At 34.1% G+C, this 18,240-nt stretch overlaps 1 protein-coding gene across 4 annotated transcripts in view; it reads left to right on the top strand.

Moving 5' to 3' along the window:
- SGCG (sarcoglycan gamma) overlaps positions 1-18,240 on the top strand; it is a 139,511-nt gene that overhangs the window by 70,038 nt on the left and 51,233 nt on the right. For all 4 annotated transcript variants that reach the window (XM_085321808.1, XM_085321806.1, XM_085321807.1 and 1 more), the window contains 2 exons: positions 435-632; positions 15,044-15,145. In XM_085321808.1, coding sequence (XP_085177934.1) covers positions 438-632; positions 15,044-15,145 — 297 coding nt within the window. In that variant the 5' untranslated portion in view covers positions 435-437. The remainder of the gene's footprint in view (positions 1-434; positions 633-15,043; positions 15,146-18,240) is intronic.

The following is an 18,240-nucleotide window of genomic DNA, read 5'->3' as shown; positions in this document are numbered from 1 at the left end:
TGCATATTGTTACTGAATTGGAGAAAAAATATGCAGAGGTGTTTTTAAATCCTGTATCTGCAAGGTAGASACAATTTATTAACCACTAGTAACTGTAGTTCTATTGTAAAATAATGTTGTTCTGTAAGCTGCAGATTAGGATGTGATTCTTTGAGATATTTTATGATGAGATATTTTTGAAAATGGGAGGAAAGTTTTGCCATTCTATGGAGGATAAAATAAATCTGTGCCTCCTGGAAACAGCAATTAATACAGTTGATAAGTTAAAACAGCCCCACATTGTGTTTATCAAACAGTAAGATATGATGAATATGTTTTCTAGTGTTTCTAGTTTCTAGTAACTTTCTATTACATTTACATGTTAATATTTGCCTTATTTTTTTTTTTCAATTTACTCAAATAACTAATCAGTTTCTTTTTTTTTCATTACGTAGCAGATGGTACGTGAACAATACACAACAACAACACCAGGCACTAGCCTAGAGAGGCCGAAGAATGAATATGTCTACAAAATTGGCATTTATGGCTGGAGAAAGCGTTGCCTCTACCTATTCGTTCTCCTCCTGCTGATCATCCTAGTTGTGAATTTTTCTTTGACAATTTGGATTCTTAAAGTGATGTGGTTTTCTCCAGTAAGTGTCTCTTTAATTTTCCCTTATCTTTCTAGTCATATTCTGTTCTTTTTCCTGCCTCTTACTTCACTGGTTTCATATGTACATTAGCTTCTCTGTATATAAATCATGGTTCTTTTTACTTCCTTCTCAACTGTAATTTGTACWTATGTTGAAAGTATATGTAAAATATCCATCTTTGAACATATTTATCGATCTATAATTTCTGTATTAGTAATAATCTTTAAAATATTGAAGTCATTGATAGCTTTTATTGAAGTGGATTCTAACTGCTGTGAAGAGAATGTATTTTACTCTTGTCTCATAGTCTCTATTTAATTTTTCAAAAATGTATTTTCAGTAATTTTATCTTCCACAGAATTCTATTAAAAACCTGCTGATTTCTTCTTAGCTATCTTCTCCTGTTTATCAGTATCTAAAATTTAACAGTTTATTTGGCTAATTAATTAAAGCCCAGAGGTAGTTAATACTACTTTATACTTTAGGCTAAGAAGCCATATTAGAATCACAGAATCACAGAATCAGTAAGGTTGGAAGGGRCCTCTGGAGATCACCTAGTCCAACCTCCCTGCTCAGCAGGGTCACCTAGAGCATGKTAGACAGGGTTGCAYCCAGGYGGGCCTTGAAGATCTCCAGAGAAGGAGATTAGTCAAGAATAAGTGTAATAACTTTTCCTCTGTGATATATGGTTAATATTTATAATGCAATTTTGCATGTAGCAGATTAACAGGTAACTTGTGGAGGTCTGCAAGATGTAGCTTTAGTTAGAATGCAATGAAATGCATCAGTGAATAGCARAGCTAAGCTAATTTGTTCCTAAAATGCAATCATGATACACAGATGATTTGAATAGAGTGGTTACAAGAAAAACAATTGTAAATTCCTACTGCTCTGTCTCTGCCATTGAAGAAAGGRTCCAATTATCTATCTTTATTATGCCTCTGTCATCAAATGAAGGGCACTTGATATTCCTAGAAGCATTTCTATACTCTGCTTTCTTTTACTTTAAGTAGGTGAAATAAATGCTRCTTACTAATATAGTTACTAGTGCTTGGATTCCCATGAAGTTTCTTCCCTCACATAATTTTTTTTCAGCACTGCTGCTGTCGTACATAATACCATGCAGAACATCTTAGATCACATATAATTTTTCTGTTATGCAATTCATAAGGATGATGTGCACTTACTGACTGTGCATCATAAATCATAGAGATATCAGTAAGTAAAAATTATTTAAAATTGTTTTCTAGGTGACTCAGATTTATTTTTTTGAAAATTTTTAAATTTATTTTCTGGGTTTTTTTTATATGGAATTGAGTATTTCTATCAGTCAGGTCTAAAATGATAAAATATCATCAGAAACTCCATTTTCAGAAAATATTCTCTCCTACTGCTTATGTGCAAGGAAGGCACCAAATGCCTCAATCTGCTGAGGCACAATATTTTCACATGTTGGCAACAAGATCAGTGGGATAACAACTCTAATAATCCAGGCTTATATCCTTGCACAGGGTGGACTGTATGTTCCATGATTTTAAGGATTTTCTCTAATTTTCTGTTAAAGACTCTGTATTTCTCGCATATGCAGTTAAAAAGTGACTCAACAGCAACATCTTCATTCATTTAGGATAATTCTAGGGAAATATCAAATTTAGCTATTTAGAACAATAGCATTYGTCTAAAGTACTGGCATGTGTCACAATTCCCAGCAAAAGTACATGGGAGGCTGTGAAAGAACGAGAAAGATCTTTACTAGATATTGTTTTAATATAGTGTATCTGTAAAGAGAAAAAGTAACTCAGAAGACTTTAGAAATATCATCCAGAAAAGTAGTTAGCCTCTAAGAAAAGGCTAAGAGAAAGTCTAGATGTTCAAAGTCTAGAGCTATAAGTGAAGAATCCAAATCCTTTCCTTTGTCTAAGGAAGTATTGTTTGTAAAGAATGAAGGTAACAGTTGTAGAAAGAACCAACATTATCATCTTTTTTTTTTTCCTGTAGGAAGTAAACTTTTATGCCTCCAAGTTTTGCTTGACTGTTTGAAAAAGAGAGGTAATAATATATTACCAGGAATTAATGTTTTTACTTTTTAAATTCTACACTTCAAAAAAATATTTGTCTTCCTGGAAATCAATTGATTAATATATATCCTACTTATTCAGTTAAACATCCCTATTATTGGGAGAAGGTTAAAAGAAATTGTGAAATATTATCCTATTCAGTCATCCATTATTTGATGAATATTAGTCTCTCTTAGCTGTGAGGATACTTTTTATGTTTATTAAATATGCATTCTAGCTATACTATGTAGAGATTACACTGTTTCTTATGCTTACTTATAATAATAAATATTTTATTTTTAGCAAATGCTTTTAAAGTATCCAGTCAAAGTTTTATAAACACACTTAAATGTTATTCCCGTAAYAATATTACAATATTAATGGCTAAAAAATATTAAGAATTATTTCTCTGTAAAATAATACAAGAAAAAAGTATGTTTTTCTAAGGTTGATAGACATTTAGAAAAAAGGCATGATAAGCATTTAAAAAGGTATTTTTATAATACAATTCTGAATACAGTTTTTGGTCAAAGAAAACTTTCAATATCACATGGTTTTAGGATGTAGGCTTACTGAGAAAAGATCTTTGAAATATAGTTCATGGGGATTTTAATGCGTTAGTAATTGAATTACACGTATCTATAGGACAGCCTTTGTGATGAGTCTGCTCCAAACTGCCAAATTTTTGTTTAGACCTAAAAGTTTTTGTCGTATAAAACTTCTTTCTCTTTTTGTAAAACATCCTTAAATCTTTAGTAAAATAATAACTTGGAGGATACTAAAATTACATGCTCTGTATATTCATAGATCCAGATTATAATATTAATGAAACTATGAACAGAGCTTTAGCAGGCTSTAGTATACAGTTAATCTATGGACGTATCTCCTGACTCAACCTGAAAAACAGGCMGTGTTATAAATACTAACAAACAACGTAAGCTGATAAAGAAAAACATGAAACAGGTGCAGACATGGGGCAAGATGAACATATGCATCACACATACATCTACTCCCTGTAGATATTCAGAAAGATGATGAAAAAAGGACACTTTTCTGAACTCTGTTGTTTCAGAGGCCTTCAGAATTAAACAAGCATAGCAAAACTGTGTGGAGTTTCCTTTCACTTCATAAAAGGAGAGTAGGAGATTACAGACCGTGGACTTGAGCAAAGCAGACATGGCTTATTTAGGGAACTAGCAGGTGAGGTCACACGGGAAGCAGATCTAAAAAGTAAAGTTGCTCAGGAAAGGTGGCAAGTCTTTAAAGACAGCAGCATCTAAATGTGAGAACAATCCATCTGATACTTAGAAAGACAAGTAAACGTAGCAGAAGATGTAGCAGGCTGAGCAGGGAGCTCATGATAGAGCTCCAGTSCAAAAAGGCAGTGTACAGGAGGGAGAAATCAGGACAGGCTACAAAGGAAGAATTTAAAAACCTGCATTGGCACGTAGGGATGATGTCAGAAAAGCCAAAGCTCAGCTGCAGTTCGACCTTGCAAGGGACATCAAAGGCAACCAGAAGCACATCTGCGGCTACATTAGTAGCAAAAAGCTGAACAAGGAAAATATGGGCCCATGACTGAATGGGATGGGTGATTTAGTGACAGAAGACACAGGTATGRCTGAGGTACTCTCTACTTCTCTCTACTCTCCTACTGTCACGTAAACAATTAGTATTCAGGACCTCAAAACTTCACCCATAATACAGATCCATTATCTACAGAACAATCAGTGAAGACTCAGACCAAAACTTTTAAGTCACTATTGCATTTGATAGGTTATTAAGATAATGTTCTAAAATTCAGGTGTGAAAAATGCACCTGATCAGATGATTACCACTTCTAATTCTGGTTCTCTTTTTCAGAGACCCCACATTAATTCAATTATGATAGCATTGAAGTATGTAGTACCAAAGTTTATTGATAATTTCTTTTTAGCCACTGATGGAGAAACCCATGGTTTCATGTGTTATTGTGGAAACCACAACTATCTTGGAATAAGAAAGGTCAAGGCAATTGTGTGGTATATTTCATATTAGTAAGGATGAGAACGTGAAAGAAGAGTGTTTCCCACAATAACCATTTGCCTTCCTCCAGTCAGTAGTTTGGCATCTAGTGTAGGTTCTTCTCTGACAATTTTTTTAACTGCAATGTAAGAGAGACAAGCAGGTCTTTATGGCTGTAACTGTACTATCAGTCAAACACGGTTTGCATCTGCACTCAATCCCCTGTTCTCCTGCCATCCATGTTAAACTTTACTTGGTTCTGAATCACTAACAAGAGGAAACTCAAGCTCTAATACTAAGCCTTAAAACAATCTGTAGCTCACCTTACCACAACAGGAATGAACGTGGTCTGTGAAAGGCCAAGCATGCTATGTCYAGTCTAGCAATGCATATTTGAAGCATGGTTCTTCCTAAGAACAGGATAAATTTTAGCCTACTCTTGTGTCACCACTTCAGCTGGAAGTACAGATCCAGGCAATGAGAAGTGAGGAGGTCGGTCTATACACTTAGACTAGAGGCTGGTCTCTACCTCCAGTTTCTGTTTGATGTGCATGCATTTCTGGCACTGGAACAAACTGTCCAACTGCAGCAACTGTACTAACAAATGCAGGATTTTCTGAGTATTATCTGAAGATATTTTCTTCATCTGGCCCACTTGTAATTAGTGAGTGTTCTACCCATGTACCCATAACCTACAACTTTTATCACATAGCTAAATTTTTCCTAATCCTCTTGGGGTTTCATTGACAATTAATAATGAACACACACAAGCAAAGTATTAAATATTTTTTTAAATTATTTTCCAAAATTTTCTATAAGGCAATGTCTATTGCTATTTAATTGTATGAGAAAATGTTGAAGACCTAACAACATCTAATTTGCTAAATAAAGGTCATATACATTAGCTAACAGATAATGATACAAGTCTTGATCTATTTATGAGTGTTACATATATTTTCAAATATATTAACTGATTATATGGTTAAATACTTATGTAAACAATAACTTAAATACTTAGCCTGTTCAGACACCAAAGATGGAGAGGATTACTTAAGGAAATATAAGAAATATGAAACTAAAAACATGAGGAATTAAGAAAGGAAAATTTTAACTGAAAATCAAGTAAGAGTTTCTGACAGTTAGAGTTACTAGATGACAGTTAGACTTAGTAGACTGTGTAATAGCATGCCATATTAAATTGGGGGTGCCCAATCATTTGGAACATTTAAAACTAGACTAGACAGCAATAAAATGTACTGTAAAGAACACACTTTTCACAGCAAGAGCTCTCCTTCACTGCAAGGACATACACTAATGAACTTGCAGATCCTTTCTGCTTTTTTTCTAGGAATGTTATTCTGTGTTTTATCATTAATAGTGAGTGTTCTATTCTATTAGTTACATTTTTATAGCTACATTTTTTAAATATAAAATTTTAAAAAAGTTTATTTAAAAACTCACAAATTCTCATCCTAATTTTTATTAAAATATTGCGGATCCCTTCCTGCTCATCATCCTCCTTCCCAACTAATGTACTGATACAGTTGATCAGGGGGCAAAGACTGTGAGAGACACTGAGGAGTTCACCTATTCTGCAGTACTGTCCAGAGAGTCTAGCCCAACGTACTGAAAAAAACAAAGCACAGAATTTGAACAACATGGTTTAAAATTTTATTTCTGTGACTGATAAACAAATAAAGTACGTGTATGTTCATGTATAAAAATCCCATTGTTGGATCAAAAAAATCGACCATGCAGAGTTTCTCAATTGCCAAGGTGGGACTACTAGGGTGCATCTAGCATAAAATTATTTTGAGCCTGACACTAGATGACCAGAGCCTGTTGAACTCTCATAGAAATCAGTGACACTGAAAAGTAGTCACTGTTCTCTAATGATATCCCTAAGATATAAATTTGTTTGTATGGTTTATATGTCATCTTCCTGTTTATGTATTATCTGTCAAGTTAGTACTTGTAGCTAAAAATTGTATGTTTGTACGCAGTGTCTAGTGCAAGGGAGCCTCCATCCTGTAAGTACCACAAGACTATAATAGTGCAATAAATATTTTGTAACAGTCAATTTCCTGCTAAAGAGATTCAACCTTTGATAAGATTAATCCAAAATTAAAAGTCCGTTCTTCTAAAATATAGAGTACTCTGGCTGCCAGTCAATTTCAAGAATATTAATACTGGATTGTGCTTTTGGAGTTCTGTTGTTTTATTGATTCTGTCTCTTATCTCACACAGAAATTGTGTTTCTGTATAGATTTTTCAAGAGAACCACTATGTAGAGGACAGATAGATTCAGAGTTCTGTCTATCATTCTTCGAAAGAATGATGCAATAGACCATGGCTAAACCATTCGTGATTTTTTTTCCATTGATGAAAAGTAACAAGAAATCTAATGAGTTCTGTGATTTTTTTGCAAGTCTTCAAATAATATTTTAAGACTTTCAGATCTTTAATAATGATTCTACTAGTAGCCTCCCTAATATTTTTACAATTGCCAAATCTGTAAAATCTAGAACTCTTACAATTTATTCCATGACTTTTTATCTAGCATATGTTTTTCCATTGTCAGCAATTCATTTTAAGAAACCTCTCTGCCCCACCCAGAGAAGTAAATGGAAAGTCATTACATTTTTGGTTCCTCAAAGGMCTTCCATAGTTCTTAACAGATTTCCATATCTCACATTTTCCTAGTGGCCCAAAACTTACATCACTGGTTTTGTCTGCTCAGTGTTTACCCTAATTGATTTTCTTTCTCCCTTTTCCGTGAACCTCCAGGTGACATCTCCATAAATGTTCTATTTATATGTTACAATAGTCTCATATATTTGGAAGAAAATATTTCTTTCTTGGCATTTAAAATTTCTTCCAGATAAAATTTTTGTGTCTTAATATCTGCTCAAACAAAATGATTGTGAGAATTCATTTTTCTCCACGTTTGGATGATTGTCTAATATATAGCCCTACTGACTAGTCACTAACCTTTTCCAAATATACATTTCTCTAGACATACAGTTGTGAGGAAAATGTAAATAAGTGTAATACCATAAAAAATACTGGAGTAAAATGTAACTGAATGGAAAACTCCTTATTAATTTTGGTGGGAAATACATGAATTGTCCTAGAAGTTTCACCTACACAAGTCACAGATTAAAGTACTGCTCTGACTCTTCCCTACTCTCCAGCAGGCAAGGCAAGACCGAAATAAATGTTGGCCTTCATGAGCATGATTTTAAATGACATGGTCAACTGCAGACTTCTTCAGTTGAAAATTTGACTTTATAAGTGCAAAATGTATATATTTTTTCAAAATTTTGTTATTTCATCTTGAACCAAATAAAAAATGTGGTATCTTTGAAAGTGCATGAAAATGTAAAGCACATTTGAAAATGTATGATCCTAGCCATGGAGTAAGGGATGGATTGGAAATATGATCCTTATCAAAACATAATCAAAGAAGAATTGCAAAGACCTGTTGTAAAGACCAGAGTTGAGTTTGCTGTGGTGCACTAGAGGGAAAATCAAAAAGAGGTAGATTCTTTCAAATAATATCATTAGAGCACCATCATAGTAAATGTTTGTTATTGTATGAAAAATCTTCTATGTGGTCACAAATATTGATATTAAGAATTACAAACTTTACATGTTTAGAAATGTCTCATATTTACAAATACTGAGAATTACATAAATAAAAAATAGTCATGATAACAATTATCCAAGTTAACCAAAGCTTCATTTCTTTATCAATAGTACTAAGATGAGGGCAAGGATGAGCAATGCAGAGTAAGGTTAGGTTGTTATTGGAGAGGAACTATTTTTAGTTACAATATACTGCAGTGGTTGCTATTTAATATAATAATATATTAAAATAAATTTACATAATAGCTGTAAGACAAAACATACAGAAATATATTTAACTCATTCCATTCGCACAGAGCTATGCACAGATTTTTTCCACGGTGCTTTTTGAAAGACATCAAATCTCTTTTTCCTTTGAGTGTTCTTCTCGTATTTTGCTCATCATACCTATTTAGACAGTAAATTCCGTCAGAGTGGAAATACCTGTTACTGTGTAGACAAGGAGCACTGAGGCCATAAGATCAAATGTGCCCAAGTACAAATGCTAGGATTTACAATATTGAATCAATCAGTGTGTAATCAGACACACTATACAAATATTCCTGATTCCTCAGAGGAATTCAAGAAATAAACATCATGCACTATTGTTCACAAGAAAATCCTTTTTGACAACTTTTATGAATCAAAGGAAAAGATTTAATTCCCTTTCTTTAACTAAGTTGTGTAATTTAAATATTAACATAATGAAATTAATTAGCCAATCTTTTAAAAATAGAGTTTCTGAATAACTGTATGTAACACTGGGAATAGCAGTGGATTTTTCTGTTGTTGAGAGGACTGGTCACATAAGATGTGCCAGATGTGATGGCATTCTTACTAGTAGAGTATTATCCAGCTTTGAAAGGTCTATCCATGGGGTACAGAACTAGAAATAGAATTTGATCCTTTCTGAACAAAGGAACAGAGCTGAAACTCAAGCTGTTTTAAGATATTTTTTCCACCTGAGTTGTACCTGTTTTGATTAATACTTTATTTAAGAAGGACTATTATTCTGTATATCAGGACAAAGAGGAGCTGAAAATATCTTGAAAGTCTACATCTTAAATATTAATCCTGTTTTATAAATGAAATCTCATCAGAAATGGACAGATGTGAATGCTATACTGAATTTACATCTTTTTTAGCCACTTCCTTACACAACTGTTGAGTTCATAATGGACATCTGTATGAACATGAATTATTAATTACCTGAATTCTGATTTTATCTAATAAGGGTATTTTTAGACCTTATCCAGCTGTTTGCTGGCCAGGTAAGATTAACTTCAATACCAGTAGGTATTAAATAAGCCTTTTACCCATCGGAGTGCTTGCTGTTGCTGAATGCTTTAATATGACCAATATCTTTAACAAAAAAGATCCCATTGTCATCTAAGAACAAGAGTCAAATAACCTTCTCAGTGCGAGCCCAGGAAACAGAATCCTTGCAACAGAAAATGAGATGAGGCATCAGTAATGTTATTATACCAAGCACGTACTTAGCTCCAAAATAGATATTGTAAGTCAAACAGAGAGTCTCATCAGATTCATTACCAATCCTGTTTTTGCTGATTGCTCTTTAACAATCTGTACCCACAGCCCTATTATTGCAATGAAACAGTACACTCTTGTTTGCAAAGCAAGTTCTCTAAATAGTAATTGCTGCAAGAAATACTGCAGTGAAAGCTGGATCTATAAAGCCATTAATTGAACTACCTTTGGGACACAATAAATGATGTCTCAGTCTGAACTTGTCAAGGTCTTTCCCTAGGCTGACCTAAAAGTAAGGTATAAGTATCCTGTAACTATGAAAAGGTATTACCTGAATGAAAATACTGCATCCTGTCTATTCTGAAATTAATATCTTTATCAGTTCTCATCAGTGACTACATTATGCATGGACTCTTAATAGTTCGGGGAACAGGTATTACAAATCAAATATTCTATTAACTCCTGAGAGAAGAAGCGTTTTCTTTGAATTGAGTGTGTGTTAAAGCTAATGCTTGAAAGGTCTTAAAATTTAACTGTGTCAACCATTCTAACGTATGGATTTGCCTGTCTTTTCAGTATTTGACCTCTTTCCAAAAGGGGAAAATACACATCTTCCTTTGCAGTTCTTAGCTGATAGACCAGACGCTTAATTTCCATTGTTTAGAGGAATGTAAGGACAGCAGTTGCGCCTACCATGCTAAAAAGGTGCAGAAACAGTGAGGTATATGAACAAGCGTGGTTGACCTGGTGTAGTGAGTCCTCATGTGTGCCAGTTTCTGTGCTGGAAGGAAAATGCAAGTTATGGTTATTAGTTTTATTTGGGTGGCTAGAATCATTAATCATATACTGAATAAATGTTCTTCGTGCCTTCATCCTCATTTCTAAGGTCCATGTGCCTACAGCAGATGGACCACTACATTATTATAATGACTTAGGAGATAAATCCCAATCTGATTCTCTTTTGAGTTCATAAGCCATAAACTGCAAGAGACTCAGCTTCAGTGAAACGTTCAGAGAAAAGCAAGCCACTGTACATGCAAGAGACCTGGAGCTGCAGCTACTGGTTTCCACTCTGAAGAGAAAAATTGTTTACATCCTCAGCTTTAACAAATAGACTCTCTGTACTAGCCATACCAATCCTGTCCAACTAGCTTTTGCCAGTCCTTTCTCAGTTTTCTGGAAAACAGGTATTCATAGCCATAAGAAGAAAGCCATTATACCAAGTCCATCAGGATGACTTTGGGAACTTTTCGGTGCTCATGAAGGGCTCAGTCTTCTACATCTCCCTGAAAGAAACTTCAGGGTTCTTCCCACAGTTTGTGGACATACTATGCTTCTCTACTGGCTTTGTGGAGCGTGGAACTGCTTACCCTTATTTCAGAGGAGAGTGATTTGACATTTATCATGTTCTAGAGTCTAAGAGAATGATAATCCAAAATAGTCCTCCCTCCAGATGCTCCACGGCACCACAAGTCTTAACTAAGATTGCAGTAGTGGTCACTACTTGTTTCAGGTGATTTGGAGTACCTCTATCTATACAATGGGCTGAATAGCTGTCAATTGCCCTTTAGAACATGATTTCTGACTCAGAGGGTGTTTTGGTGAGCTTGTATGAGGCTTGAACACACTCAGAGCTTCAATTTGTTGAAGAAGCCCTAGTCTTGGTTTCTACAAGCACTTACACCCATAAGAACATTTCAAATAATGAAAAAAAAACTTATACTGTTGTTAAATACGCCCTGTTACTCCAATTAGAAACAGCATAGCAATTTTGAAATGAGCAGCTGGTTGCACCTTCGTGGAGACTGATGCCAAATTGCATCGCTGCTGCCTCAGGGTTTGGCTGTTGCCAGTAGTTGCCACATCAGTCAACTCCTTGCAGCGATAGCAAAACCTGCTCAGTGTCTGCAGAGAAAAATCATTTCATCCTCCTCCTCTATGCAGGTCAGTGCTGTATAGAAACCTTGCTGAGGGCTTTATCTGTGTAATTAGCAAACACAGAGTCTCAGGGTGATTTGTACAACAGAGTGTAAGAGCTAAGGGTGAGCACACGCAAGCGGTGACAGTCATCAGCATCAGGGTAGCAGGAGTCCAGATTTATGATACAGCCAGTATGTTTAATGAAGCACTTTTTCTTCCTGATCAATAGCTTATTATTTAACTGCATCACATTCTGCATCCGACTTACATTTGAATCCTTTTCTCAAATCAATAGAAATATTTTTGTTCAATGCTTTGAAGAGGAATAGAATATAATCCTTAAAACTGAAAGCATCAAGATTGCACATTGGTGAGAAAGTGACAATACTTGGTAAATAATAACTGGCTTCTCCTAAACCATGTGTGCTGCAATGTAAAAGGCAGAGTGGTTCCTGAGAGAGTATTATATATAATTATTATAATCTTCCTTTTTTTGGACCTTATCATTGAATCTCAGTGCTTTAGGATGATTGTTTATCCTAAAACTTTCTCTTTACGTTTCATGTAACTTTAGTTTGCATACTACAAAAAGGGGATCATATAATTTCCCCATCTCACAGAACTGCAAAATTCAGTACTTTAAAATCATGAGATGYTCAGATATTGTGGTAATAATGGAATTATAACTATGGTCACAAAGTTGATAGTAAAACACACATTTTTATTGTTCTCGTGTATGTTACAGAGTTCATCTGTCAGTCTTTAATTTATTTAGTCTAAATTTTCTTATGTTTATGAACTTCATAAATTGTCAGGTGATGAGAATGGATGATGAGACTCTTGGTTCAAATATGAGAGAACAAAAACATTTTGTCAATGTTTTTGTGAAGCATCTCATGAAGAACGCAGGACATACTTGAGTACAAACTGATCCTGAGTGATAGAACTGAATGGATGAAAAAACAAGAACTTATAGATAAGTTGAAATGTTGTGTTTTGCCACATAGTATGTTATTCTTGATTTAAAAGATATTCTGTTGTCTACAGGGCATTTTAAGAATAATCATTACTGCAGGATCTGAATCTATTAGAAAATGTTTGCTGAGTAAATTTTATAATCTTATTTTTTAACAACAATTATAGATTTTTGTCTCTGCTAAAAGCTCCTACCTGGCAAAACTGAAGGCAGGACAGAGATTGCCACCCAGGAGTTTGTTATTTTCCCTGATGTGCTTCAAGGGCAAGATTAAGTCTTACTTCTTGCTCTGCCTTTTTGAATTTCAGATTTGTTAATGCCATTTTTACATTTATTCTATAATTACTGTTTGTTTAGTTCCTAATATTCCAGGAAAAATGTGAAAACCATGTTTAAACCTAATGAAGTTTAATTTATTGTAGAATTTGATAATAGAATGTTAGAAATTATAGAGACCATATAATCTACTTTCACCTGATGGGAAAAGGCATGGGATCAGAGCAGATAATCAAGTCCAGTTCTTAGTGATATTTATAATAATAATAATCAAGCCAGTTCTTAGTGGTATTTATTTAGAATATCTTGATATTTTCATATCATATTTTTCAAAAATGCTCATCTTAAAACCTATGAATTTTTATTGACTGAAATGATCCCTATTTTGAGTTACAAGTTGGGAAAGAATAGTGTCATACTCTTTACTTCAAAAACACGTTTAGAAGTCACACAGTATTGCCTAGTAATTGTGATTATGAAAGCCAAAGGGGGGCTCTTCATAGTGAGAAGTATCACTATACACCTAGACACTTTTTAAAAGCTTTGCAATGGTCTTGAATTTAGAAATTCTTATTCCACTGAAACAAGGCAGTACACTATATATTTCAAAGCAGTAAAATATTTAACAGATGTGAATCTCTGAATATGATCTGATAACAGAGTCCATAAATAGCTGCTAAAAAAGCCTTTTTCCGTAACTAAATCTCTGCAGAGGAGGAATCACTGTTGTACTCTCCAGTGGAGTGAACTACTGACGTGACTATTTCTTACCTTATGAAATTTAACCAAAACTTCTTTAATTCTCTCTTTCTCTCTCTGCAAACCTGTTTAAAATACAATAGCAAAAGCTTTTCATTGAAGTCTGGTTAGACATGATTCCGATTACATGTGGTCTCTTTGGAGAGAACGTACAATATTTGAAAATAATCAAAGTTTCTTAAAGCTGGGACTTTTTCTCAATGGTAGGTGTAACTCTAGTATGAATAGATTGTTGATACGTCATTAGTGGCACACCGTGTATCTCCTCTTGTCTTCTTGAGCAGTCTGAAGAAACTTGGAGTGGAAATATTTTTTAGATTTTGGTCTGCTTGTTATTTAGCCTCCCATCTATTCTTGTAACTTGAGATAGTTGGTAATTAGCAAATTTTTGTTTGTAGCTGAGTTGTAAGGCTGAGATACTTTTGGCCAATCTTTTCCTCCTTTTTTTACGTAGTGGGGAGCAGGGAGAAGCCCTTTACAATTTAGCGAAAGACCTGTGAAATGTCCCTCAGCAGAAGCCTGGAAGTCCTCAGAGATACCTACTGAAGGAATTCTTCACTGCATATTTCACATAATCAATTATATGATACTGGAGAAGAAAAGAAAATAGAGAATAAAACAGAAATGGTTTGGAAAGTGAAGCAGCTAGAATCAGGAGGAAGAGATTAACAGAGAATGAGGAAAATAGAAAAAAATGACAGGAAGTGACAAAAAGAGAAAGCAATGGGATTGTGTAAGATATGGAGCCTTAACCTAGTGGTAGAGGAGGAAAAAAGTAAACAGAATAAAGAAAAGAATGAATTAAAAAGAAAGACATAAGTATTGAAAAGGGGAGCACATAAAAATCCCTCTTCTTCCCTATAATGGATCCAGAAGCATTACATTTCCTGTAAAATGTACCATTGATAGAATAAATCTTGAGAAATGATCATAAAGTTTATTTTATGTGAATACTCATATGTGTAAAATTTTATAAAGAACACACAAAGGATATTTAAGCATGACCAATACAAATGTACTTCATTTTATGTTAATTACTGTAATATTGTGTTTTTTCTCAAAATATTTAGATTTACTTTAAAATATTCCTACTTCAGCACCTTTTTCTTGAAAGCTACAATTTCTGAAATAAAAATATTCCTGGATAAATGAGCAATTGTCAAAATTTTAAATGCATTAGTGCGGGTATCTTTATTGGTAGACTGGAGGCAGGGAGCTCTGGAGTGGTTCAGTTTATGAAAGGAACAAATAATGAACACAGCAACAATACTAAAACATACATCATTCTTGCATCTTCCCCCTAGACTGGAATGGGACATCTGCGGGTTACAAAAGAAGGTCTTCGTCTGGAAGGGGAATCAGAATTCTTATTCCCTCTTTATGCCAAAGAAATTCATTCTCGAGTGGTAAGTAAGTGGATAATCTTTCAATAATGCTAAAGTAAACGTAAGGCACTTATGAAAAGTCAAATATAGGCTAAGTCCAGGCATCTGTCAGGAAAAAACACACAACCACACACAAATATATACATATACACATCTTTTGCATGCCAGTAATAATATATTGTGAAGATGCATGTAAATATGCTATTGAATATATGATGGAAGAACATGGCAAATATTTTATAAAAATGATTAAGGTCATTGCTCAGATACTATGGCAAAATTACCATTTTTTTCTTAGGTATATCATAAGAAATTGCCTATAAGGAAATTATTATGGTCATTGTACATAAGTAATGCTTAAATTTTAAAAGTGCTGTAGAAAGTTTTGCAATGGTTTTACTGAGACTACTTTTTATGCCTGTTTCCCTGTGAAATCATTTGTTTTGTTTATGCAACCAATGAATGCTTAGAGAATGGTTTAAATACCTCTAAAATTAGAGGATTCTATGGAAGTCATAGTTTCACTAATAAGTTCCATTTTTGTAATTTCTATGACACAGATACTTTAAGTATGATATTTTTATATATATGTTTATATATATATATATATGTATATATATATATACACACACACAAAATGTGAAAGACTAAGTGGAAAGATTTAGGGTGGAATGTTGTTTAAAAAGAATTTTTTATTACTAGTATTGAGGTAGCAAAGAGAAATAACATACTTGGTCAAAGGAAATATTTCATAAGCAGATTAATTTTAAATTAACAATGAGAATTGGTATGGTATGGGAGATTTTTATTGTAGTACTGGGTTTTGATGAAGAAAGAGATGATGAATTGGTTTGGAAGTATGCAGGTGAACTTTGAGTTTAACTTGAGTGAATTTTTTGTAGAGCAAAATCTATTTCTTGTCACAGAAACAAATACTTCTAAGAACTGCTTTCTGTCACTCAAAATCTCACAGAACAAATCCATATTTCATGAGCAATATCATCAGCCTCTGGGACAATTTCACTGAGTAAAGTACTATTCTATGACAGTAAGAGCAAAATTAGCTCTTTCATTGCTTGAAACACATAACCATCCTTACCAAATCCATTAGGAAGAATAGTGAATATGTGTCTTTCCGGCAAGTAGGGAAAAAGTATTTGTATCTCTATAGCAAGAGAAATGTAAATAAGTTTATCAGAAGATGTCTGATATTGGAGTTAGGATGAGGTTTTTAAAATGCTAAATTACTAAAATTCAGCAATGTAAACATCTTTTATGTCCATTAAGTTTTCTTTTTTTCTCTATTTCTGCAATAAATATTTCCATGAACAGCTCTTAATTAGACAATGAGGTTGCATTACTAAATCTATATTTCCTTTTTATTCCTTACACTATATTCTTTTCTGTCTTGTAAGCAGTGGGAACACTATTTATGTGCTTAAACATTTCTCTTGAGGTTGTTTAGCCAATAAGGCATGTAACTTTTTAAAAACCAGCACAGCTAATACTTAAGAATTCCCTCGGCCCAGAAAAATCTTTATGCAATGTCGAGCTACTTTTTGTGCTCTTTTAATATTCCTGCTATCTCTTAATACATTTGGTACAATACAGGAAAACAGAGTTGTGGCAGCATCTAATATAAGCTTAGCTGCCTTATGACCCATTGTGATCATTAGTAGCGTGCATTAATTAGAGCCTTCAGGCTACTGGATGTCTTACCCCCTATGAACTGATAATTCATCAGGTCTTTTTGCTTGTTTATTTGGTTTTTAAAGTATTTTAACTCTCCAGAGGCTTAAATGCCTGCAGCTTGATCTCTTGGGTGCCCTTTCTATGTATTTATTCTCATAAAATTGCTTATTTGTTATGATTTCTTTTTCTAAGTTTTTCTGTTAGAGAATTGGGCCACTCGTGGCTATCATAGCAGCTTTCTGCCTTGCCTTAATAGTTTTCTCCTTGCAGTCTCTTAACAGCTTTTCTCACCTAATGAGGTCTCCAAAGTGCTAAGAAAATAAGCAGCAGAAAATCGACTTGCTGTGTATCATCTCTGGAGCCTATTACAAGTTTATGCCTTCATTATGAGTCCAGCAGAGTTGTGGGCAATTCCTTTGCATCTTAGCTAATACATATTCATGTCAAGATAGAGAATGAGCATTTAGAAATATGTTACTAGTTGTAATTAGTCAACAACACATGTGGAAACTGCAGATACATAATACAGGTTATTTGCACTTAAAATCAATATTACTAATTTATTTTCTAAATCAACCAACAGCAATCAAATAGATGTGATAGAGATTCCTACATTTGTGGGTTGTTTGACACGTATTTATATGTAATATATTTACCACTAGTCTTTTTTGACCTTTCTTCTCCCCATCATACTAACCTGTTATCATTAAATTGGTATAAGGTGGACTCCACAGTGTATATTACTTTTACCACGGTTACTAGRTGTGTTTGCAATACAATTTTTCATACAAAATTTGTTCAAAGTTCTCATGTTATCTAATACTCTAAACACTGAATTACAATAGGAACATCACCCAGGAGTGATTTTCAGAGCTTAGCCATTAAAGGTATGCGTAGGCTAGCTTCAGTCCACATAGTCAGAAGTACCTGAAACCATCTATGTGATAGAGACTGGTTTGATAGTTAACAACACTGCAGTAGTTAGAAACTACATCTCAAGGGATGAGTGAGTATTCCCTTTAAAGTCATAAAAGAGCAGCTTGTTGTTACCCCCCTTAAATAACGCATTTCTTGCTACTTTAACAAACTCGGATCACTCTTATCAGTTAGAGTCCTGGTTATGTATCCACAAAATAAAATTTCAGGATGAAAGTACCTGTGCTACAAAAATCATCTCCCTCACTGCTCATGTTAAGTCTACCAATTTGTTGCAATTTGCTGATACAGATGAAGGTGACCAGCCTTTTAGTCTCTCCTACTTAAAATCAAGTGAAGACAATGGCCAAGACTGTCTCCCTCTAAATCAGCCTCATATAAAGACAATTCAGCTAGTAAGCCTAAGAAAAACACAAGATGAACCCACTCACTCCTGTCCTTGCAAAGGTTTTAGACCCTCCCAAACAACCCTTGCCAGTTCCCTTGTT

Source organism: Rhea americana, unplaced genomic scaffold, assembly GCF_003343005.1.
Source record: "Rhea americana isolate MKP2758 unplaced genomic scaffold, rheAme1 scaffold_71, whole genome shotgun sequence".
Lineage (NCBI taxonomy): Eukaryota > Metazoa > Chordata > Aves > Rheiformes > Rheidae > Rhea > Rhea americana.
This window is presented reverse-complemented; position numbering and strand designations above follow the sequence as displayed.